Source organism: Oncorhynchus keta, chromosome 12, assembly GCF_023373465.1.
Source record: "Oncorhynchus keta strain PuntledgeMale-10-30-2019 chromosome 12, Oket_V2, whole genome shotgun sequence".
In the NCBI taxonomy this organism is placed as follows: Eukaryota; Metazoa; Chordata; class Actinopteri; order Salmoniformes; family Salmonidae; genus Oncorhynchus; species Oncorhynchus keta.
The window spans coordinates 44,355,173-44,380,429 of record NC_068432.1 but is presented as its reverse complement, the minus strand read 5'-3'; the positions used below and the strand labels follow the sequence as shown (position 1 = coordinate 44,380,429).

General features: G+C 44.9%; 1 protein-coding gene and 1 long non-coding RNA gene across 34 annotated transcripts in view; both read right to left on the bottom strand.

Moving 5' to 3' along the window:
* Window positions 1–4,426, bottom strand: part of LOC127906391 (uncharacterized) — a 31,252-nt gene extending 26,826 nt beyond the window's left edge. The window contains exon 1 of the mRNA XM_052458436.1: window positions 2,477–4,426. Coding sequence (XP_052314396.1) covers window positions 3,395–4,402 — 1,008 coding nt within the window. The 5' untranslated portion in view covers window positions 4,403–4,426 and the 3' untranslated portion in view covers window positions 2,477–3,394. The remainder of the gene's footprint in view (window positions 1–2,476) is intronic.
* An 11,613-nt stretch (window positions 4,427–16,039) lies between these two features.
* LOC127906393 (uncharacterized) lies at window positions 16,040–21,021 on the bottom strand. 33 transcript variants are annotated; one of them, XR_008061176.1, is made up of 5 exons: window positions 18,567–21,021; window positions 18,429–18,520; window positions 17,555–18,382; window positions 17,187–17,278; window positions 16,040–17,094 (listed from the first exon to the last, which is right to left on the bottom strand). It is a non-coding gene; the product is annotated as an uncharacterized LOC127906393 (long non-coding RNA). The 33 variants fall into 33 exon arrangements; XR_008061168.1 differs by having other exon boundaries at window positions 17,555–17,807; window positions 17,854–21,021; XR_008061178.1 differs by having other exon boundaries at window positions 17,555–17,784; window positions 17,900–21,021.
* Between the last annotated feature and the right edge of the window lie 4,236 nt (window positions 21,022–25,257).

Sequence of the window (25,257 nt, the reverse complement as noted above, 5' to 3'; positions counted from 1 at the left end):
CAAAAGTAATAAAGAATATAATGAATTATAAAAAATAAAAATATAAATATCTTTCCATAATCTCTTTACATGTAGATGGTGCCAAAATGAAATATCTTTCCATAATCTCTTTACATGTAGATGGTGCCAAAATGAAATATCTTTCCATAATCTCTTTACATGTAGATGGTGCCAAAATGAAATATCTTTCCATAATCTCTTTACATGTAGATGGTGCCAAAATGAAATATCTTTCCATAATCTCTTTACATGTAGATGGTGCCAAAATGAAATATCTTTACATAATCTCTTTACATGCAGATGGTGCCAAAATGAAATATCTTTACATAATCTCTTTACATGTAGATGGTGCCAAAATGAAATATCTTTACATAATCTCTTTACATGTAGATGGTGCCAAAATGAAATATCTTTACATAATCTCTTTACATGCAGATGGTGCCAAAATGAAATATCTTTACATAATCTCTTTACATGTAGATGGTGCCAAAATGAAATATCTTTCCATAATCTCTTTACATGTAGATGGTGCCAAAATGAAATATCTTTACATAATCTCTTTACATGCAGATGGTGCCAAAATGAAATATCTTTACATAATCTCTTTACATGTAGATGGTGCCAAAATGAAATATCTTTCCATAATCTCTTTACATGTAGATGGTGCCAAAATGAAATATCTTTACATAATCTCTTTACATGTAGATGGTGCCAAAATGAAATATCTTTACATAATCTCTTTACATGTAGATGGTGCCAAAATGAAATCAAAACTGTTTCTGGATGCTTAACACAAAAAGTTAATGTTGATTTGAATGATTTGCTACTGTAGGTAATACTTCTGAATAAGTCTGAATGAGAACTCTTTGACCTTGTTAACAAGCAGGTATTAGTGTTGGAATAACCAACCCTTTTCCAACAGATATTATTGACAAATGTATTCCAGTAAGTTGTGTTATAAGGAATAGAGCATAAAGACCTATTGTTCTGGGAGAGCAAGAAGAAACACATGTTTCCTAATGGCCACAACCCCATGTTTCCTCTCTCTCTCTCATACAGTGTCAATGACAGATAAACATGCATGAACACATACACACAGACAGACAAACAGACACACACACCAAACAACCTGTGTGAAGCTACAGTCGCCACAATAAGGATTAACCACAATAGTGTAATATTCTCTGTATTTCAAGGAGCAACAGAAAACGGACTACACACATATGAAGTCTTTATCTTGCTGGAAATGAACCTCCCAGAAAATACAACAGACGCTTCCATGCTCTGGTCACAAACTCACATTGCTAAAAGGGTCATTTTATTGCATGATCCTTTTAGACAGAGACACAGAGAGACAGAGACAGAGACAGAGACACAGAGAGACAGAGACACAGAGAGACAGAGACAGAGAGAGACAGAGACAGAGACAAAGACTGTCAATGAACACTGTCAAATTTGGGAAAACTATTGCAAATGTAAATTCGTGTTAAATTTGAAGTTACTGTCTTGTAGTGAATGAAAACAGGGGTAAATATCTGTTATTTATAATGTGATTAATACTAATCATGTGTACTGATACCAAATGAAAGATACAAAATCATTAACCCAATCAATAAAATGTAATGTTATACAAATAATGTATATAACGAGAAACTGCTGGCAATTTGATCATGACTCCTACTTCATAATATTAATGAGCTATTTATTTATTGTTCTTTACAATTCGCCATATATGACATGGAACACTGTTATGTTTTGTTTGGATGAAATGTGATATGCAATGAAAGAAAAGTATAGAGATGTGCCATCGAGTGAAAATAGGATAGCAAAAGAACACATTTGTGTCATACATTTACATGTTGATATTTGGTTAGTGTGATATGTTGTATGTGTTGTAAATATATATATATATAATTATAATGTAAACAATTGTTGAATTCACAGTTCGCCTTCAAAATAAACATCCACAATTGAAACTGATTCAAACGGAAACTAATTGTGGAATAATGTCACATTTGGACTAGATAATGGTCAACAAGTTTGGAATGTTGTTATATAACTTAAATAAATACAATAAGTAATTTATTTGACAATAAACCAATTTCTAATCCCACTGTGGATTTATTAGACTGCATAATTGCGCTGGGGGCATACATAATTATGCACATGTACAGCCTTATCTACGAAGAGTATGAGATGGGTATCAGCCTACTCAGTGACACCTACAGATTACAATTCCAAAGAGTTTACACAAATATTAGCGTCTTCGCTCTGAAGCCACCGTGACATGAGCCACATTAGCTCACCAGTAAAACAAAACAAAAAGACACTTTATGAACACAGGTTGATTCTGACAATAAGGGGGCTCTCTGTGTCTAGCCTAATGACAAAATAATGTATTCAACAGCCTTGCATACAAATCACAGAAATGGGGCGATGTCATAGACTTCTAAAACAAATAAAGAGTTGTTCTCACCCAACCATGGTTCGCGAAGAGTTCAGCTGAACACGAATCAATTCCTCAACTTTCTCTTCCTCTTTTCCCCGGGAACTTTCTGCAAGTGATCGGCCGTTTAAATCGGGTTTGAATAGTGAACAGTGGATGTTCGAGACGACAACACCCTTTAAATCAGGCGAGACGATACCAGAGAGAAAGAGACCGGCCCAACTCAGCAGAAAATATGTCTCCCTCCAGCAGGTGGCGTATTTTCCTTGTTTTGCCCACCAAGCAAGGAGTTTTTGGATGGAGTTCAATGAGAGTGTCGAATTTGGTCAACAAAAAAATGAATTTCTTACCTGCTACGTGAGGTTTATTTGATCTAATATACGTTTTGTAATGCTTAAGTTGTTACTGGTACACTGATATAAGTAGGATACTTGACATCCCGGCAACCTTGAGAAAAAAAGTTATATCAAAGTTGTCTAGAGATGGCTATGCATATTCATGATGAGGCGAGTAGCATATCATCTCTCTCCATTGAAAACAGGCGGTTGACGTCAACAACCCTGATCGAATATTCAAAAAAGGATCACCATTTTGTATTTAACCTTCATTTAACAGGCAATAAGTTAAGAAAAAAATCTTATTTACAATGACAGCCTACGCCGGCCAAACAACACTGGGCTAATTCTGTGCTGCCCTATGGGACTGCCATTGTGCCAGTTGTGATACAGCCTGGATTCGAACCAGGGTGTCTGTTGTGACACCTCTAGCACTGAGATGCAGTGCCTTAGACCGCTGCACCACTCGGGAGCCCAATAATGAGATGTATCCCCCCAATCCAAAGAAAGGATAGGCGGGAGCTAGACAGCACGCCGTGCTGCTTTGTGGACACCGACTCCCATTGTTTGGATGGAGAGACATGTAGCTGGTCAGTATATCCATCATCTTTGGCTATATGGACATGCCTGGTGTCCAAATTGATGATTTATGTTGCGCAGTTGAGAGTCGAGTGGAGAATAATGGATTCCAATGCATAAACGAACCAATATATATATTATATCCCCTTGAATGGATTTGGGTGGGTAAATGAACCAATGATATCGCTGTATTTAGTGAAGACGGAAGTTCAGAATTGTAGACTTCGAATTGAAGCTGGCACCTCATCGCTGGGAGACATGGGTCCTGGATAACGAGAATCTTCATGGAGAAGCTGTAACAAAAGAAGACAAGCATGGAGAGGATAGAGATAGAAGAGAAGCATGGAGAGGATAGAGATAGAAGAGAAGCATGGAGAGGCCAGAGATAGAAGAGAAGCATGGAGAGGCCAGAGATAGAAGAGAAGCATGGAGAGGATAGAAATAGAAGAGAAGCATGGAGAGGCCAGAGATAGAAGAGAAGCATGGAGAGGCCAGAGATAGAAGAGAAGCATGGAGAGGCCAGAGATAGAAGAGAAGCATGGAGAGGCCAGAGATAGAAGAGAAGCATGGAGAGGCCAGAGATAGAAGAGAAGCATGGAGAGGCCAGAGACAGAAGAGAAGCATGGAGAGGCCAGAGATAGAAGAGAAGCATGGAGAGGCCGTAGATAGAAGAGAAGCATGGAGAGGATAGAGATAGAAGAGAAGCATGGAGAGGATAGAGATAGAAGAGAAGCATGGAGAGGATAGAAATAGAAGAGAAGCATGGAGAGGCCAGAGATAGAAGAGAAGCATGGAGAGGCCAGAGGTAGAAGAGAAGCATGGAGAGGATAGAGATAGAAGAGAAGCAGGGAGAGGCCATAGATAGAAGAGAAGCATGGAGGCCAGAGATAGAAGAGAAGCATGGAGAGGCCAGAGATAGAAAAGAAGCATGGAGAGGATAGAGATAGAAGAGAAGCATGGAGAGGCCAGAGATAGAAGAGAAGCATGGAGAGGATAGAGATAGAAGAGAAGCATGGAGAGGCCATAGATAGAAGAGAAGCATGGAGAGGCCAGAGATAGAAGAGAAGCATGGAGTGGCCAGAGATAGAAGAGAAGCATGGAGAGGATAGAGATAGAAAAGAAGCATGGAGAGGATAGAGATAGAAGAGAAGCAGGGAGAGGCCATAGATAGAAGAGAAGCATGGAGGCCAGAGATAGAAGAGAAGCATGGAGAGGATAGAGATAGAAAAGAAGCATGGAGAGGATAGAGATAGAAGAGAAGCAGGGAGAGGCCATAGATAGAAGAGAAGCATGGAGGCCAGAGATAGAAGAGAAGCATGGAGAGGCCAGAGATAGAAAAGAAGCATGGAGAGGATAGAGATAGAAGAGAAGCATGGAGAGGCCAGAGATAGAAGAGAAGCATGGAGAGGCCAGAGATAGAAGAGAAGCATGGAGAGGCCAGAGACAGAAGAGAAGCATGGAGAGGATAGAGATAGAAGAGAAGCATGGAGAGGCCATAGATAGAAGAGAAGCATGGAGAGGCCAGAGATAGAAGAGAAGCATGGAGTGGCCAGAGATAGAAGAGAAGCATGGAGAGGATAGAGATAGAAAAGAAGCATGGAGAGGCCAGAGATAGAAGAGAAGCATGGAGAGGCCAGAGATAGAAGAGAAGCATGGAGAGGCCAGAGATAGAAGAGAAGCATGGAGAGGCCAGAGATAGAAGAGAAGCATGGAGAGGCCGTAGATAGAAGAGAAGCATGGGGAGGATAGAGATAGAAAAGAAGCATGGAGAGGCCAGAGATAGAAGAGAAGCATGGAGAGGCCAGAGATAGAAGAGAAGCATGGAGAGGATAGAGATAGAAGAGAAGCATGGAGAGGATAGAAATAGAAGAGAAGCATGGAGAGGCCAGAGATAGAAGAGAAGCATGGAGAGGCCAGAGGTAGAAGAGAAGCATGGAGAGGATAGAGATAGAAGAGAAGCAGGGAGAGGCCATAGATAGAAGAGACGCATGGAGAGGCCAGAGATAGAAGAGAAGCATGGAGAGGATAGAGATAGAAGAGAAGCATGGAGAGGATAGAGATAGAAGAGAAGCATGGAGAGGATAGAGATAGAAGAGAAGCATGGAGAGGCCAGAGATAGAAGAGAAGCATGGAGAGGCCAGAGATAGAAGAGAAGCATGGAGAGGATAGAGATAGAAGAGAAGCATGGAGAGGCCAGAGATAGAAGAGAAGCATGGAGAGGCCAGAGATAGAACAGAAGCATGGAAAGGATAGAGATAGAAGAGAAGCATGGAGAGGATAGAGATAGAAGAGAAGCATGGAGAGGATAGAGATAGAAGAGAAGCATGGAGAGGATAGAGATAGAAGAGAAGCATGGAGAGGCCAGAGATAGAAGAGAAGCATGGAGAGGCCAGAGATAGAACAGAAGCATGGAAAGGATAGAGATAGAAGAGAAGCATGGAGAGGATAGAGATAGAAGAGAAGCATGGAGAGGATAGAGATAGAAGAGAAGCATGGAGAGGATAGAGATAGAAGAGAAGCATGGAGAGGGCAGAGATAGAAGAGAAGCATGGAGAGGCCAGAGATAGAAGAGAAGCATGGAGAGGATAGAGATAGAAGAGAAGCATGGAGAGGCCAGAGATAGAAGAGAAGCATGGAGAGGCCACAGATAGAAGAGAAGCATGGAGAGGCCAGAGATAGAAGAGAAGCATGGAGAGGATAGAGATAGAAGAGAAGCATGGAGAGGATAGAAATAGAAGAGAAGCATGGAGAGGCCAGAGATAGAAGAGAAGCATGGAGAGGCCAGAGGTAGAAGAGAAGCATGGAGAGGATAGAGATAGAAGAGAAGCAGGGAGAGGCCATAGATAGATGAGAAGCATGGAGAGGCCAGAGATAGAACAGAAGCATGGAAAGGATAGAGATAGAAGCGAAGCATGGAGAGGATAGAGATAGAAGAGAAGCATGGAGAGGATAGAGATAGAAGAGAAGCATGGAGAGGCCAGAGATAGAAGAGAAGCATGGAGAGGCCACAGATAGAAGAGAAGCATGGAGAGGCCAGAGATAGAAGATAAGCATGGAGAGGATAGAGATAGAAGAGAAGCATGGAGAGGATAGAAATAGAAGAGAAGCATGGAGAGGCCAGAGATAGAAGAGAAGCATGGAGAGGCCAGAGGTAGAAGAGAAGCATGGAGAGGATAGAGATAGAAGAGAAGCAGGGAGAGGCCATAGATAGAAGAGACGCATGGAGAGGCCAGAGATAGAAGAGAAGCATGGAGAGGCCAGAGATAGAACAGAAGCATGGAAAGGATAGAGATAGAAGAGAAGCATGGAGAGGATAGAGATAGAAGAGAAGCATGGAGAGGATAGAGATAGAAGAGAAGCATGGAGAGGATAGAGATAGAAGAGAAGCATGGAGAGGCCAGAGATAGAAGAGAAGCATGGAGAGGCCAGAGATAGAAGAGAAGCATGGAGAGGCCAGAGATAGAAGAGAAGCATGGAGAGGATAGAGATAGAAGAGAAGCATGGAGAGGATAGAGATAGAAGAGAAGCATGGAGAGGCCAGAGATAGAAGAGAAGCATGGAGAGGCCAGAGATAGAAGAGAAACATGGAGAGGATAGAGATAGAAGAGAAGCATGGAGAGGCCAGAGATAGAAGAGAAGCATGGAGAGGCCAGAGATAGAAGAGAAGCATGGAGAGGCCAGAGATAGAAGAGAAGCATGGAGAGGCCAGAGATAGAAGAGAAGCATGGAGAGGCCAGAGACAGAAGAGAAGCATGGAGAGGCCAGAGATAGAAGAGAAGCATGGAGAGGCCGTAGATAGAAGAGAAGCATGGAGAGGATAGAGATAGAAGAGAAGTATGGAGAGGATAGAAATAGAAGAGAAGCATGGAGAGACCAGAGATAGAAGAGAAGCATGGAGAGGCCAGAGATAGAAGAGAAGCATGGAGAGGCCAGAGATTGAAGAGAAGCATGGAGAGGATAGAGATAGAAGAGAAGCATGGAGAGGATAGAAATAGAAGAGAAGCATGGAGAGGCCAGAGATAGAAGAGAAGCATGGAGAGGATAGAGATAGAAGAGAAGCATGGAGAGGCCATAGATAGAAGAGAAGCATGGAGAGGCCAGAGATAGAAGAGAAGCATGGAGAGGCCAGAGATAGAAGAGAAGCATGGAGAGGATAGAGATAGAAAAGAAGCATGGAGAGGCCAGAGATAGAAGAGAAGCATGGAGAGGCCAGAGATAGAAGAGAAGCATGGAGAGGCCAGAGATAGAAGAGTGGCATGGAGAGGCCAGAGATAGAATAGAAGCATGGAGAGGCCAGAGATAGAAGAGAATCATGGAGAGGCCGTAGATAGAAGAGAAGCATGGGGAGGATAGAGATAGAAAATAAGCATGGAGAGGCCAGAGATAGAAGAGAAGCATGGAGAGGCCACAGATAGAAGAGAAGCATGGAGAGGCCAGAGATAGAAGAGAAGCATGAAGAGGCCAGAGATAGAAGAGAAGCATGGAGAGGATAGAGATAGAAGAGAAGCATGGAGAGGATAGAAATAGAAGAGAAGCATGGAGAGGCCAGAGATAGAAGAGAAGCATGGAGAGGCCAGAGGTAGAAGAGAAGCATGGAGAGGATAGAGATAGAAGAGAAGCAGGGAGAGGTCAGAGATAGAAGAGAAGCATGGAGAGGCCAGAGATAGAAGAGAAGCATGGAGAGGCCAGAGATAGAAGAGAAGCATGGAGAGGATAGAGATAGAAGAGAAGCATGGAGAGGATAGAAATAGAAGAGAAGCATGGAGAGGCCAGAGATAGAAGAGAAGCATGGAGAGGATAGAGATAGAAGAGAAGCATGGAGAGGATAGAGATAGAGGAGAAGCATGGAGAGGCCAGAGATAGAAGAGAAGCATGGAGAGGCCAGAGATAGAAGAGAAGCATGGAGAGGATAGAGATAGAAGAGAAGCATGGAGAGGATAGAGATAGAAGAGAAGCATGGAGAGGATAGAGATAGAAGAGAAGCATGGAGAGGCCAGAGATAGAAGAGAAGCATGGAGAGGCCAGTGATAGAAGAGAAACATGGAGAGGATAGAGATAGAAGAGAAGCATGGAGAGGCCAGAGATAGAAGAGAAGCATGGAGAGGCCAGAGATAGAAGAGAAGCATGGAGAGGCCAGAGATAGAAGAGAAGCATGGAGAGGCCAGAGATAGAAGAGAAGCATGGAGAGGCCAGAGACAGAAGAGAAGCATGGAGAGGCCAGAGATAGAAGAGAAGCATGGAGAGGCCGTAGATAGAAGAGAAGCATGGAGAGGATAGAGATAGAAGAGAAGTATGGAGAGGATAGAAATAGAAGAGAAGCATGGAGAGACCAGAGATAGAAGAGAAGCATGGAGAGGCCAGAGATAGAAGAGAAGCATGGAGAGGCCAGAGATTGAAGAGAAGCATGGAGAGGATAGAGATAGAAGAGAAGCATGGAGAGGATAGAAATAGAAGAGAAGCATGGAGAGGCCAGAGATAGAAGAGAAGCATGGAGAGGATAGAGATAGAAGAGAAGCATGGAGAGGCCATAGATAGAAGAGAAGCATGGAGAGGCCAGAGATAGAAGAGAAGCATGGAGAGGCCAGAGATAGAAGAGAAGCATGGAGAGGATAGAGATAGAAAAGAAGCATGGAGAGGCCAGAGATAGAAGAGAAGCATGGAGAGGCCAGAGATAGAAGAGAAGCATGGAGAGGCCAGAGATAGAAGAGTGGCATGGAGAGGCCAGAGATAGAATAGAAGCATGGAGAGGCCAGAGATAGAAGAGAATCATGGAGAGGCCGTAGATAGAAGAGAAGCATGGGGAGGATAGAGATAGAAAATAAGCATGGAGAGGCCAGAGATAGAAGAGAAGCATGGAGAGGCCACAGATAGAAGAGAAGCATGGAGAGGCCAGAGATAGAAGAGAAGCATGAAGAGGCCAGAGATAGAAGAGAAGCATGGAGAGGATAGAGATAGAAGAGAAGCATGGAGAGGATAGAAATAGAAGAGAAGCATGGAGAGGCCAGAGATAGAAGAGAAGCATGGAGAGGCCAGAGGTAGAAGAGAAGCATGGAGAGGATAGAGATAGAAGAGAAGCAGGGAGAGGTCAGAGATAGAAGAGAAGCATGGAGAGGCCAGAGATAGAAGAGAAGCATGGAGAGGCCAGAGATAGAAGAGAAGCATGGAGAGGATAGAGATAGAAGAGAAGCATGGAGAGGATAGAAATAGAAGAGAAGCATGGAGAGGCCAGAGATAGAAGAGAAGCATGGAGAGGCCAGAGGTAGAAGAGAAGCATGGAGAGGATAGAGATAGAAGAGAAGCATGGAGAGGCCAGAGATAGAAGAGAAGCATGGAGAGGCCAGAGATAGAACAGAAGCATGGAAAGGATAGAGATAGAAGCGAAGCATGGAGAGGATAGAGATAGAAGAGAAGCATGGAGAGGATAGAGATAGAAGAGAAGCATGGAGAGGCCAGAGATAGAAGAGAAGCATGGAGAGGCCACAGATAGAAGAGAAGCATGGAGAGGCCAGAGATAGAAGATAAGCATGGAGAGGATAGAGATAGAAGAGAAGCATGGAGAGGATAGAAATAGAAGAGAAGCATGGAGAGGCCAGAGATAGAAGAGAAGCATGGAGAGGCCAGAGGTAGAAGAGAAGCATGGAGAGGGTAGAGATAGAAGAGAAGCAGGGAGAGGCCATAGATAGAAGAGAAGCATGGAGAGGCCAGAGATAGAAGAGAAGCATGGAGAGGCCAGAGATAGAACAGAAGCATGGAAAGGATAGAGATAGAAGAGAAGCATGGAGAGGATAGAGATAGAAGAGAAGCATGGAGAGGATAGAGATAGAAGAGAAGCATGGAGAGGATAGAGATAGAAGAGAAGCATGGAGAGGCCAGAGATAGAAGAGAAGCATGGAGAGGCCAGAGATAGAAGAGAAGCATGGAGAGGATAGAGATAGAAGAGAAGCATGGAGAGGCCAGAGATAGAAGAGAAGCATGGAGAGGCCAGAGATAGAAGAGAAGCATGGAGAGGATAGAGATAGAAGAGAAGCATGGAGAGGATAGAGATAGAAGAGAAGCATGGAGAGGATAGAGATAGAAGAGAAGCATGGAGAGGCCAGAGATAGAAGAGAAGCATGGAGAGGCCAGAGATAGAAGAGAAACATGGAGAGGATAGAGATAGAAGAGAAGCATGGAGAGGCCAGAGATAGAAGAGAAGCATGGAGAGGCCAGAGATAGAAGAGAAGCATGGAGAGGCCAGAGATAGAAGAGAAGCATGGAGAGGCCAGAGATAGAAGAGAAGCATGGAGAGGCCAGAGACAGAAGAGAAGCATGGAGAGGCCAGAGATAGAAGAGAAGCATGGAGAGGCCGTAGATAGAAGAGAAGCATGGAGAGGATAGAGATAGAAGAGAAGTATGGAGAGGATAGAAATAGAAGAGAAGCATGGAGAGACCAGAGATAGAAGAGAAGCATGGAGAGGCCAGAGATAGAAGAGAAGCATGGAGAGGCCAGAGATTGAAGAGAAGCATGGAGAGGATAGAGATAGAAGAGAAGCATGGAGAGGATAGAAATAGAAGAGAAGCATGGAGAGGCCAGAGATAGAAGAGAAGCATGGAGAGGATAGAGATAGAAGAGAAGCATGGAGAGGCCATAGATAGAAGAGAAGCATGGAGAGGCCAGAGATAGAAGGGAAGCATGGAGAGGCCAGAGATAGAAGAGAAGCATGGAGAGGATAGAGATAGAAAAGAAGCATGGAGAGGCCAGAGATAGAAGAGAAGCATGGAGAGGCCAGAGATAGAAGAGAAGCATGGAGAGGCCAGAGATAGAAGAGTGGCATGGAGAGGCCAGAGATAGAATAGAAGCATGGAGAGGCCAGAGATAGAAGAGAAGCATGGAGAGGCCAGAGATAGAAGAGAAGCATGGAGAGGCCAGAGATAGAAGAGAAGCATGGAGAGGCCAGAGACAGAAGAGAAGCATGGAGAGGCCAGAGATAGAAGAGAAGCATGGAGAGGCCGTAGATAGAAGAGAAGCATGGAGAGGATAGAGATAGAAGAGAAGTATGGAGAGGATAGAAATAGAAGAGAAGCATGGAGAGACCAGAGATAGAAGAGAAGCATGGAGAGGCCAGAGATAGAAGAGAAGCATGGAGAGGCCAGAGATTGAAGAGAAGCATGGAGAGGATAGAGATAGAAGAGAAGCATGGAGAGGATAGAAATAGAAGAGAAGCATGGAGAGGCCAGAGATAGAAGAGAAGCATGGAGAGGATAGAGATAGAAGAGAAGCATGGAGAGGCCATAGATAGAAGAGAAGCATGGAGAGGCCAGAGATAGAAGAGAAGCATGGAGAGGCCAGAGATAGAAGAGAAGCATGGAGAGGATAGAGATAGAAAAGAAGCATGGAGAGGCCAGAGATAGAAGAGAAGCATGGAGAGGCCAGAGATAGAAGAGAAGCATGGAGAGGCCAGAGATAGAAGAGTGGCATGGAGAGGCCAGAGATAGAATAGAAGCATGGAGAGGCCAGAGATAGAAGAGAATCATGGAGAGGCCGTAGATAGAAGAGAAGCATGGGGAGGATAGAGATAGAAAATAAGCATGGAGAGGCCAGAGATAGAAGAGAAGCATGGAGAGGCCACAGATAGAAGAGAAGCATGGAGAGGCCAGAGATAGAAGAGAAGCATGAAGAGGCCAGAGATAGAAGAGAAGCATGGAGAGGATAGAGATAGAAGAGAAGCATGGAGAGGATAGAAATAGAAGAGAAGCATGGAGAGGCCAGAGATAGAAGAGAAGCATGGAGAGGCCAGAGGTAGAAGAGAAGCATGGAGAGGATAGAGATAGAAGAGAAGCAGGGAGAGGTCAGAGATAGAAGAGAAGCATGGAGAGGCCAGAGATAGAAGAGAAGCATGGAGAGGCCAGAGATAGAAGAGAAGCATGGAGAGGCCAGAAATAGAAGAGAAGCATGGAGAAGCCAGAGATAGAAGAGAGGCATGGAGAGGCAAGAGACAGAAGAGAAGCATGGAGAGGCCATAGATAGAAGAGAAGCATGGAGAGGATAGAGATAGAAGAGAAGCATGGAGAGGATAGAGATAGAAGAGAAGCATGGAGAGGCCAGAGATAGAAGAGAAGCATGGAGAGGCCAGAGATAGAAGAGAAAATGGAGAGGCCCGAGATAGAAGAGAAGCATGGAGAGGATAGAGATAGAAGAGAAGCATGGAGAGGCCAGAGATAGAAGAGAAGCATGGAGAGGCCAGAGATAGAAGAGAAGCATGGAGAGGCCAGAGATAGAAGAGAAGCATGGAGAGGCCAGAGATAGAAGAGAAGCATGGAGAGGCCAGAGATAGAAGAGAAGCATGGAGAAGCCAGAGATTGAAGAGAATCATGGAGAGGCCAGAGATAGAAGAGAAGCATGGAGAGGATAGAGATAGAAGAGAAGCATGGGGAGGCCAGAGATAGAAGAGAAGCATGGAGAGGCCAGAGATAGAAGAGAGGCATGGAGAGGCCAGAGATAGAAGAGAAGCATGGAACGGATAGAGATAGAAGAGAAGCATGGAGAGGCCATAGATAGAAGAGAAGCATGGAGAGGATAGAGATAGAAGAGAAGCATGGAAAGGCCAGAGATAGAAGAGAGGCATGGAGAGGCCAAAGATAGAAGAGAAGCATGGAGAGGACAGAGATAGAAGAGAAGCATGGAGAGGCCAGAGATAGAAGAGAGGCATGGGTAGGCCAGAGATAGAAGAGAGGCATGGAGAGGATATAGATAGAAGAGAAGCATGGAGAGGCCAGAGATAGAAGAGAAGCATGGAGAGGCCAGAGATAGAAGAGAGGCATGGAGAGGCCAGAGATAGAAGAGAAGCATGGAGAGGCCAGAGATAGAAGAGAAGCATGGAGAGGCCAGAGATAGAAGAGAAGCATGGAGAAGCCAGAGATAGAAGAGAAGCATGGAGAGGCCAGAGATAGAAGAGAAGCATGGAGAGGCCAGAGATAGAAGAGAAAATGGAGAGGCCAGAGATAGAAGAGAAGCATGGAGAGGATAGAGATAGAAGAGAAGCATGGAGAGGCCAGAGATAGAAGAGAAGCATGGAGAGGCCAGAGATAGAAGAGAAGCATGGAGAGGATAGAGATAGAAGAGAAGCATGGAGAGGCCAGAGATAGAAGAGAAGCATGGAGAGGCCAGATATTGAAGAGAAGCATGGAGAGGCCAGAGATAGAAGAGAAGCATGGAGAGGATAGAGATAGAAGAGAAGCATGGGGAGGCCAGAGATAGAAGAGAAGCATGGAGAGGCCAGAGATAGAAGAGAGGCATGGAGAGGCCAGAGATAGAAGAGAAGCATGGAACGGATAGAGATAGAAGAGAAGCATGGAGAGGCCATAGATAGAAGAGAAGCATGGAGAGGATAGAGATAGAAGAGAAGCATGGAAAGGCCAGAGATAGAAGAGAGGCATGGAGAGGCCAAAGATAGAAGAGAAGCATGGAGAGGACAGAGATAGAAGAGAAGCATGGAGAGGCCAGAGACAGAAGAAAAGCATGGAGAGGCCAGAGATAGAAGAGAGGCATGGGTAGGCCAGAGATAGAAGAGAGGCATGGAGAGGATATAGATAGAAGAGAAGCATGGAGAGGCCAGAGATAGAAGAGAAGCATGGAGAGGCCAGAGATAGAAGAGAAGCATGGAGAGGCCAGAGATAGAAGAGAAGCATGGAGAGGATAGAGATAGAAGAGAAGCATGGAGAGGATAGAGATAGAAGAGAAGCATGGAGAGGCCAGAGATAGAAGAGAAGCATGGAGAGGCCAGAGATAGAAGAGAAGCATGGAGAGGATAGAGATAGAAGAGAAGCATGGAGAGGCCAGAGATAGAAGAGAGGCATGGAGAGGCCAGAGATAGAAGAGAAGCATGGAGAGGCCAGAGATAGAAGAGAAGCATGGAGAGGCCAGAGATAGAAGAGAAGCATGGAGAAGCCAGAGATAGAAGAGAAGCATGGAGAGGCCAGAGACAGAAGAGAAGCATGGAGAGGCCAGAGATAGAAGAGAAGCATGGAGAGGATAGAGATAGAAGAGAAGCATGGAGAGGACAGAGATAGAAGAGAAGCATGGAGAAGCCAGAGATAGAAGAGAAGCATGGAGAGGCCAGAGATAGAAGAGAAAATGGAGAGGCCAGAGATAGAAGAGAAGCATGGAGAGGATAGAGATAGAAGAGTAGCATGGAGAGGCCAGAGATAGAAGAGAAGCATGGAGAGGCCAGAGATAGAAGAGAAGCATGGAGAGGCCAGAGATAGAAGAGAAGCATGGAGAAGCCAGAGATAGAAGAGAAGCATGGAGAGGCCAGAGACAGAAGAGAAGCATGGAGAGGATAGAGATATAAGAGAAGCATGGAGAGGCCAGAGACAGAAGAGAAGCATGGAGAGGCCAGAGATAGAAGAGAAGTATGGAGAGGCCAGAGATAGAAGAGAAGCATGGAGAGGCCAGAGATAGAAGAGAAGCATGGAGAGGCCAGAGATAGAAGAGAAGCATGGAGAGGCCAGAGATAGAAGAGAAGCATGGAGAGGCCAGAGATAGAAGAGAAGCATGGAGAGGCCAGAGATAGAAGAGAAGCATGGAGAGGCCAGAGATAGAAGAGAAGCATGGAGAAGCCAGAGATAGAAGAGAAGCATGGAGAGGCCAGAGACAGAAGAGAAGCATGGAGAGGATAGAGATATAAGAGAAGCATGGAGAGGCCAGAGACAGAAGGGAAGCATGGAGAGGCCAGAGATAGAAGAGAAGTATGGAGAGTCCAGAGATAGAAGAGAAGCATGGAGAGGCCAGAGATAGAAGAGAAGCATGGAGAGGCCAGAGATAGAAGAGAAGCATGGAGAGGCCAGAGATAGAAGAGAAGCATGGAGAGGCCAGAGATAGAAGAGAAGCATGGAGAGGCCAGAGATAGAAGAGAAGCATGGAGAGGCCAGAGATAGAAGAGAAGCATGGAGAGGCCAGAGATAGAAGAGAAGCATGGAGAGGATAGAGACAGAAGAGAAGCATGGAGAGGCCAGAGATAGAAGAGAGGCAGAGATAGAAGAGAAGCATGGAGAGGCCAGAGATAGAAGAGAGGCATGGAAAGGCCAGAGATAGAAGAGAAGCATGGAGAGGATAGAGATAGAAGAGAAGCATGGAGAGGCCAGAGATAGAAGAGAAGCATGGAGAGGCCAGAGATAGAAGAGAAGCATGGAGAGGATAGAGATAGAAGAGAAGCATGGAGAGGCCAGAGATAGAAGAGAAGCATGGAGAGGATAGAGATAGAAGAGAAGCATGGAGAGGCCAGAGATAGAAGAGAAGCATGGAGAGGCCAGAGATAGAAGAGAGGCATGGAGAGGCCAGAGATAGAAGAGAAGCATGGAGAGGCCAGAGATAGAAGAGAAGCATGGAGAGGCCAGAGATAGAAGAGAGGCATGGAGAGGCAAGAGATAGAAGAGAAGCATGGAGAGGATAGAGATAGAAGAGAAGCATGGAGAGGCCAGAGATAGAAGCGAAGCATGGAGAGGCCAGAGATAGAAGAGAAGCATGGAGAGGCCAGAGATAGAAGAGAAGCATGGATAGGCCAGAGATAGAAGAGAAGCATGGAGAGGATATAGATAGAAGAGAAGCATGGAGAGGATATAGATAGAAGAGAAGCATGGAGAGGCCAGAGATAGAAGCGAAGCATAGAGAGGCCAGAGATAGAAGAGAAGCATAGAGAGGCCAGAGATAGAAGAGAAGCATGGAGAGGCCAGAGATAGAAGAGAAGCATGGAGAGGCCAGAGATAGAAGAGAAGCATGGAGAGGCCAGAGATTGAAGAGAAGCATGGAGAGGCCAGAGATAGAAGAGAAGCATGGAGAGGCCAGAGATAGAAGAGAAGCATGGAGAGGCCAGAGATTGAAGAGAAGCATGGAGAGGCCAGAGATAGAAGAGAAGCATGGAGAGGCCAGAGATAGAAGAGAAGCATAGAGAGGCCAGAGATTGAAGAGAAGCATGGAGAGGCCAGTCTCGTTAATTGGCTAAGGAACAGAAGTTCAGTTTTAGAGAAACACCATCAGTGCAAGCTCTGCATGCAATACAGTGGATGAAGGCACAGCATGAGTGTGGTGAACGGATAGACGGTCTTATAGACAGTTAGGAAGAAGGAGAAGAGCCAAGTATAAACCGTATCCTGCTGTCTCTGATGGTTAGGAAATGTATCCTGACGAATGTGAGGATGAATGACCTGTGGTGGCAGGTGTGGTGAAGAACTCTGAATCCGAGCTTCCGATGGTCATGCAAAGGATGATTCAGGCCCAGTGGGAGTGACATTTTTGGAGAAAGTGGATCCATGCCTTTTGGCTGATCCATATGTAGGTTCAGGCTGGGTGGAACATAAGTTGGGTACTGTTCAAATCGGAGAAGTTCCAAGTGGACTTTATGATTTTATGTTTATTAACCTTTATTTAAACAGGGGAACAAAGCTGAGACAGAGTATCTTTTACATTTGGGCCCTGTGATACAACAATAAAAACAACACAGCAATTAATAAGAATTTAAAAACCAAACAAAATCAAAACATATAAAAAGTACAAGATGGATATTAAAACGATTAAAATAAATAAACTGCTATAAGAAAAACACACATTACAAAAAATAATCACAGTTTATAATAACTGTCTTGTCTGATTACACACACCTGGTTCCCTTTTCCCCTGATCAGTATGCTATATATGCGCCCTCTGTTCCCTCTGTCTTTGTCGGTTATTGTTCCCATGTCCGTTGGTGGTGTGAGTACCTATGGGTTGGTGGTGTGAGTACCTATGTGTTGGTGGTGTGAGTACCTATGCGTTGGTGGTGTGAGTACCTGTGTGTTGGTGGTGTGAGTACCTATGTGTTGGTGGTGTGAGTACCTATGTGTTGGTGGTGTGAGTACCTGTGTGTTGGTGGTGTGAGTACCTATGTGTTGGTGGTGTGAGTACCTATGCGTTGGTGGTGTGAGTACCTATGCGTTGGTGGTGTGAGTACCTATGCGTTGGTAGTGTGAGTACCTATGCGTTGGTGGTGTGAGTACCTATGTGTTGGTGGTGTGAGTACCTATGTGTTGGTGGTGTGAGTACCTATGCGTTGGTGGTGTGAGTACCTATGCGTTGGTGGTGTGAGTACCTATGTGTTGGTGGTGTGAGTACCTATGCGTTGGTGGTGTGAGTACCTATGCGTTGGTGGTGTGAGTACCTATGCGTTGGTAGTGTGAGTACCTATGTGTTGGTGGTGTGAGTACCTATGCGTTGGTGGTGTGAGTACCTATGCGTTGGTGGTGTGAGTACCTATGCGTTGGTGGTGTGAGTACCTATGTGTTGGTGGTGTGAGTACCTATGCGTTGGTGGTGTGAGTACCTATGTGTTGGTGGTGTGAGTACCTATGTGTTGGTGGTGTGAGTACCTATGTGTTGGTGGTGTGAGTACCTATGCGTTGGTGGTGTGAGTACCTATGCGTTGGTGGTGTGAGTACCTATGTGTTGGTGGTGTGAGTACCTATGCGTTGGTGGTGTGAGTACCTATGCGTTGGTGGTGTGAGTACCTATGCGTTGGTGGTGTGAGTACCTATGTGTTGGTGGTGTGAGTACCTATGTGTTGGTGGTGTGAGTACCTATGTGTTGGTGGTGTGAGTACCTATGCGTTGGTGGTGTGAGTACCTATGTGTTGGTGGTGTGAGTACCTATGCGTTGGTGGTGTGAGTACCTATGTGTTGGTGGTGTGAGTACCTATGTGTTGGTGGTGTGAGTACCTATGCGTTGGTGGTGTGAGTACCTATGTGTTGGTGGTGTGAGTACCTATGCGTTGGTGGTGTGAGTACCTATGTGTTGGTGGTGTGAGTACCTATGTGTTGGTGGTGTGAGTACCTATGTGTTGGTGGTGTGAGTACCTATGTGTTGGTGGTGTGAGTACCTATGCGTTGGTGGTGTGAGTACCTATGCGTTGGTGGTGTGAGTACCTATGTGTTGGTGGTGTGAGTACCTATGTGTTGGTGGTGTGAGTACCTATGTGTTGGTGGTGTGAGTACCTATGTGTTGGTGGTGTGAGTACCTATGTGTTGGTGGTGTGAGTACCTATGCGTTGGTGGTGTGAGTACCTATGCGTTGGTGGTGTGAGTACCTATGTGTTGGTGGTGTGAGTACCTATGTGTTGGTGGTGTGAGTACCTATGTGTTGGTGGTGTGAGTACCTATGCGTTGGTGGTGTGAGTACCTATGTGTTGGTGGTGTGAGTACCTATGTGTTGGTGGTGTGAGTACCTATGTGTTGGTGGTGTGAGTACCTATGTGTTGGTGGTGTGAGTACCTATGCGTTGGTGGTGTGAGTACCTATGCGTTGGTGGTGTGAGTACCTATGCGTTGGTGGTGTGAGTACCTATGTGTTGGTGGTGTGAGTACCTATGCGTTGGTGGTGTGAGTACCTATGCGTTGGTGGTGTGAGTACCTATGCGTTGGTGGTGTGAGTACCTATGCGTTGGTGGTGTGAGTACCTATGTGTTGGTGGTGTGAGTACCTATGCGTTGGTGGTGTGAGTACCTATGCGTTGGTGGTGTGAGTACCTATGCGTTGGTGGTGTGAGTACCTATGTGTTGGTGGTGTGAGTACCTATGCGTTGGTGGTGTGAGTACATGTTTGTTTTGGGTGTATTATACAACCTTATTGTGTGTTCCTGCACCTGTCTCCAAATCCTTTATACCAGCGTGACAGCTGTTTAACCTAACTCTGAGTGAATCCGGGGCATCTCTTGCACTAGCATGTCCTGTGACCGAGTCTGATAAATACTGTTTGGCCACTGGATTGTTGAGAGAAGATAGTTAGGAAGTTTCTGTGAGACAGCTTTATAAACAACCCGTGTCTGGTCCTTCTAAAAGTCAGGGAGTCCCAGCAAACCAAAGTGTACAAAAGCCAATGATTTGTGCAAAAGTTTGCACCAGTAACAAAGCATAATGCTGCATGATACACTGCATCTAATTTCTTCACTATTGATGCTGATCCATGTATCTACAGTTGAAGTCAGAAGTTTACGTACACCTTAGCCAAATACATTTATACTCAGTTTTTCACAATTCATTACATTTAATCCTAGTAAAGGTTTCCTGTCGTAGGTCAGTTAGGATCACCACTTTATTTTAAGAATGTGAAATGTCAGAATAATAGTAGAGAGAATGATTTATTTCAGCTTTTATTTCTTTCATCACAATCCCAGTAGGTCAGAAGTTTACATACACTCAATTAGTATTTGGTAGCATTGCCTTTAAATTGTTTAACTTGGGTCAAATGTCTTCCACAAGCTTCCCACAATAAGTTGGGTGAATGTTGTCCCATTCCTCCTCACTGAGTTGGTGTAACTGAGTCAGGTTTGTAGGCCTCCTTGCTCGCACACACTTTTTCAGTTCTGCCCACACATTTTCTATATGGTGGAGGTCAGGGCTTTGTGATGGCCACTCCAATACCTTGACTTTGTTGTCCTTAAGCCATTTTGCCACACCTTTGGAAGTATGCTTGGGGTCATTGTCCATTTGGAAGACCCATTTGCGACCAAGCTTTAACTTCCTGACTGATGTTTTTGAGATGTTACTTCAATATATCCACATCATTTTCATTCCTCATGAATCCATCTATTTTGTGACCTGAACCAGTCCCTCCTGCAGAAAAGCACCTCCACAACAAGATGCTGCCACCCCTGTGCTTCACGGTTGGGATGGTGTTCTTCGACCCTTTTTTCTCCAATGGTTATTACGGCCAAACAGTTCTATTTTTGTTTCATCAGACCAGAGGATATTTCTCCAAAAAGTATGATATTTGTCCCCATGTGCAGTTGCAAACCATTGTCCGTCTTTTTTATGGCGGTTTTGGAGCAATGGCTTCTTCCTTGCTGAGCAGCCTTTCAGTTTATGTCGATATAGGACTCGTTTTACTGTGGATATAGATACTTTTGTACCTGTTTCCTCCAGCATCTTCACAAGGTCATTTGCTGTTGTTCTGGGATTGATCTGCTACCTTTCACACCAAAGTACATTCATATCTAGGAGACAGAACGCGTCTCCTTCCTGAGCGGTATGACGGCTGCGTGGTTCCATGGTGTTTAAACTTGCGTATTATCGTTTGTACAGATGAATGTGGTACCTTCAGGTGTTTGGAAATTGCTCCCAAGGATGAACCAGACTTGTGGAGGTCTACAATTGTTTTTCTGAGGTCTTGCCTGATTTCTTTTGATTTTCCCATGATGTCAAACAAAGAGGCACTGGGTTTGAAGGTAGTCCTTGAAATACATTCACAGGTACACCTCCAATTGACTCAAATGTTGTCAATTAGCCTATCAGAAGCTTCTAAAGCCATGACATCATTTTCTGGAATTTTCCAAGCTGTTTAAAGGCACAGTCAACTTAGTGTATGTTGTAAACTGACCCACTGGAATTGTGATACAGTGACTTATAAGTGAAATAATCAGTAAACAATTGTTGGACAAATTACTTGTGTCATGCACAAAGTAGATGTCCTAACCGAAACTATAGTTTGTTAAGAAGAAATTTGTGGAGTGGTTGAAAAAGGAGTTTTAATGACTCCAACCTAAGTGTATGTAAACTTCTGACTTCAACTGTATAAAACATCCCCATAATCAAGTACTGACATAAAAGTGGCCTGTTCAATTTCCTTTCTGTGCTGTGATGACAGACAAGTTTTAGAAGAGAGATTATCATCTAACCATTATCATCTAACCCACCCACCCACCTACCCACCCACCCACCTACCCAATTTCATTTCTGTGCTGTGATGACAGACACGTTTTAGAAGAGAGATTATCATCTAACCATTATCATCTAACCCACCCACCCACCTACCCACCCACCCACCTACCAATTTCCTTTCTGTGCTGTGATGACAGACAAGATTTAGAAGAGAGATTATCATCTAACCATTATCATCTAACCCACCCACCCACCTACCCACCCACCCACCTACCCACCCACCCACCTACCTAATTTCCTTTCTGTGCTGTGATGACAGACAAGATTTAGAAGAGAGATTATCATCTAACCATTATCATCTAACCCACCCACCCACCTACCCACCTACCCACCCACCCACCCACCTACCCAATTTCCTTTCTGTGCTGTGATGACAGACAAGATTTAGAAGAGAGATTATCATCTAACCATTATCATCTAACCAATCTCATATCACCCACCCACCTACCCACCCACCCACCTACCCACCCACCCACCTACCTAATTTCCTTTCTGTGCTGTGATGACAGACAAGATTTAGAAGAGACATTATCATCTAACCATTATCATCTAACCATTATCATCTAACCCACCCACCCACCTACCCACCCACCTACCCACCCACCCACCTACCTAATTTCCTTTCTGTGCTGTGATGACAGACAAGATTTAGAAGAGAGATTATCATCTAACCATTATCATCTAACCCACCCACCCACCCACCTACCCACCCACCTACCCACCCACCCACCTACCCAATTTCCTTTCTGTGCTGTGATGACAGACAAGTTTTAGAAGAGAGATTATCATCTAACCATTATCATCTAACCCACCCACCCACCTACCTAATTTCCTTTCTGTGCTGTGATGACAGACAAGATTTAGAAGAGAGATTATCATCTAACCATTATCATCTAACCCACCTACCCACCCACCCACCTACCCACCCACCCACCTACCCACCTACCCACCCACCCACCCACCTACCCAATTTCCTTTCTGTGCTGTGATGACAGACAAGATTTAGAAGAGAGATTATCATCTAACCATTATCATCTAACCCACCCACCCACCTACCCACCCACCCACCTACCTAATTTCCTTTCTGTGCTGTGATGACAGACAATATTTAGAAGAGAGATTATCATCTAACCATTATCATCTAACTATTATCATCTAACCCACCCACCTACCCACCCACCTACCCACCCACCCACCTACCTAATTTCCTTTCTGTGCTGTGATGACAGACAAGATTTAGAAGAGAGATTATCATCTAACCATTATCATCTAACCCACCCACCCACCCACCTACCCACCCACCTACCCACCCACCCACCTACCCAATGTCCTTTCTGTGCTGTGATGACAGAGACGTTTTAGAAGAGAGATTATCATCTAACCATTATCATCTAACCCACCCACCCACCTACCTAATTTCCTTTCTGTGCTGTGATGACAGACAAGATTTAGAAGAGAGATTATCATCTAACCATTATCATCTAACCCACCCACCCACCTACCCACCCACCCACCTACCTAATGTCCTTTCTGTGCTGTGATGACAGACAATATTTAGAAGAGAGATTATCATCTAACCATTATCATCTAACTATTATCATCTAACCCACCCACACACCTACCCACCCACCTACCCACCCACCCACCTACCTAATTTCCTTTCTGTGCTGTGATGACAGACAAGATTTAGAAGAGAGATTATCATCTAACCATTATCATCTAACCCACCCACCCACCCACCCACCTACCCACCCACCTACCCACCCACCCACCTACCCAATGTCCTTTCTGTGCTGTGATGACAGACACGTTTTAGAAGAGAGATTATCATCTAACCATTATCATCTAACCCACCCACCCACCTACCTAATTTCCTTACTGTGCTGTGATGACAGACAAGATTTAGAAGAGAGATTATCATCTAACCATTATCATCTAACCCACCCACCCACCCACCAACCCACCCACCTACCCACCCACCCGCCTACCCACCCACCTACCCACCCACCCACCTACCCAATTTCCTTTCTGTGCTGTGATGACAGACAAGTTTTAGAAGAGAGATTATCATCTAACCATTATCATCTAACCCACCCACCCACCTACCCACCCACCCACCTACCCAATTTCCTTTCTGTGCTGTGATGACAGACAAGTTTTAGAAGAGAGATTATCATCTAACCATTATCATCTAACCCACCCACCCACCTACCCACCCACCCACCTAGCTAATTTCCTTTCTGTGCTGTGATGACAGACAAGTTTTAGAAGAGAGATTATCATCTAACCATTATCATCTAACCCACCCACCCACCTACCCACCCACCCACCTACCTAATTTCCTTTCTGTGCTGTGATGACAGACAAGATTTAGAAGAGAGATTATCATCTAACCATTTTCATCTAACCCACCCACCCACCTACCCACCCACCCACCTACCCAATTTCCTTTCTGTGCTGTGATGACAGACAAGTTTTAGAAGAGAGATTATCATCTAACCATTATCATCTAACCCACCCACCTACCTAATTTCCTTTCTGTGCTGTGATGACAGACAAGATTTAGAAGAGAGATTATCATCTAACCATTATCATCTAACCCACCCACCCACCCACCTACCTAATTTCCTTTCTGTGCTGTGATGACAGACACGTTTTAGAAGAGAGATTATCATCTAACCATTATCATCTAACCCACCCCCCCACCTACCCACCCACCCACCTACCTAATTTCCTTTCTGTGCTGTGATGACAGACAAGTTTTAGAAGAGAGATTATCATCTAACCATTATCATCTAACCCACCCACCCACCTACCTAATTTCCTTTCTGTGCTGTGATGACAGACAAGATTTAGAAGAGAGATTATCATCTAACCATTATCATCTAACCCACCCACCCACCTACCTAATTTCCTTTCTGTGCTGTGATGACAGACAAGTTTTAGAAGAGAGATTATCATCTAACCATTATCATCTAACCCACCCACCCACCTACCTAATTTCCTTTCTGTGCTGTGATGACAGACAAGATTTAGAAGAGAGATTATCATCTAACCATTATCATCTAACCCACCCACCCACCTACCCACCCACCCACCTACCCACCCACCCACCTACCTAATTTCCTTTCTGTGCTGTGATGACAGACAAGTTTTAGAAGAGAGATTATCATCTAACCATTATCATCTAACCCACCCACCCACCTACCCACCCACCCACCTACCTAATTTCCTTTCTGTGCTGTGATGACAGACAATATTTAGAAGAGAGATTATCATCTCACCATTATCATCTAACCCACCCACCCACCTACCCACACACCCACCTACCTTATTTCCTTTCTGTGCTGTGATGACAGACACGTTTTAGAAGAGAGATTATCATCTAACCAAATTCCAAGGTATTTATTGTTGAGAACATGTTCCAAAAGAGAACCATCATGGGTAGCAATGTTCACATTTCCCAGTTGTGTGTGTTTCTTCTGTCCATGTGGAGCAGGGAGATTCACGTCACGAGACTAGTGACAAGACCTGTGACTTGCTTTGCTCTCCGGAGCAGGGTGCCTTTGAAAGGAGTGGTTACTGGGGTGTCGTTAAGTGTTGAGGTGGAGGAACTGACATTGAAACGTCCCTGTGTCTATGATGCCTGCCGTTTGGTGTGACGCAGACCCAGTGGTGAGCGTTTTTGGTACTTTACATTTTTGGTGCTTTAGCTATCACCCGGGCCTGATAGTGTAGCCAATATCTTGATACTTACTCGTGGGGCAATAGTGGGGTGGGAGCGAAGGAGCGAATGCTCTGTGCTGTTGTGTTTTGCCGGCTTGCAGCATGCTTAATGTGTCTATGTTCATTAACGGTCAATTACTGTGAGACCAGCAGTTATTTGCTTGACCATCACCGGATGATGACATTTCATGACTGCCAGAGCCTTACATGTACCTCATGTGCCAGAGCCGTACATGTACCTCATGTACCAGAGCCTTACATGTACCCCATGTACCAGAGCCTTACATGTACCTCATGTACCAGAGCCTTACATGTACCTCATGTACCAGAGCCTTACATGTACCCCATGTACCAAAGCCTTACATGTACCTCATGTACCAGAGCCTTACATGTACCTCATGTACCAGAGCCTTACATGTACCCCATGTACCAGAGCCTTACATGTACCTCATG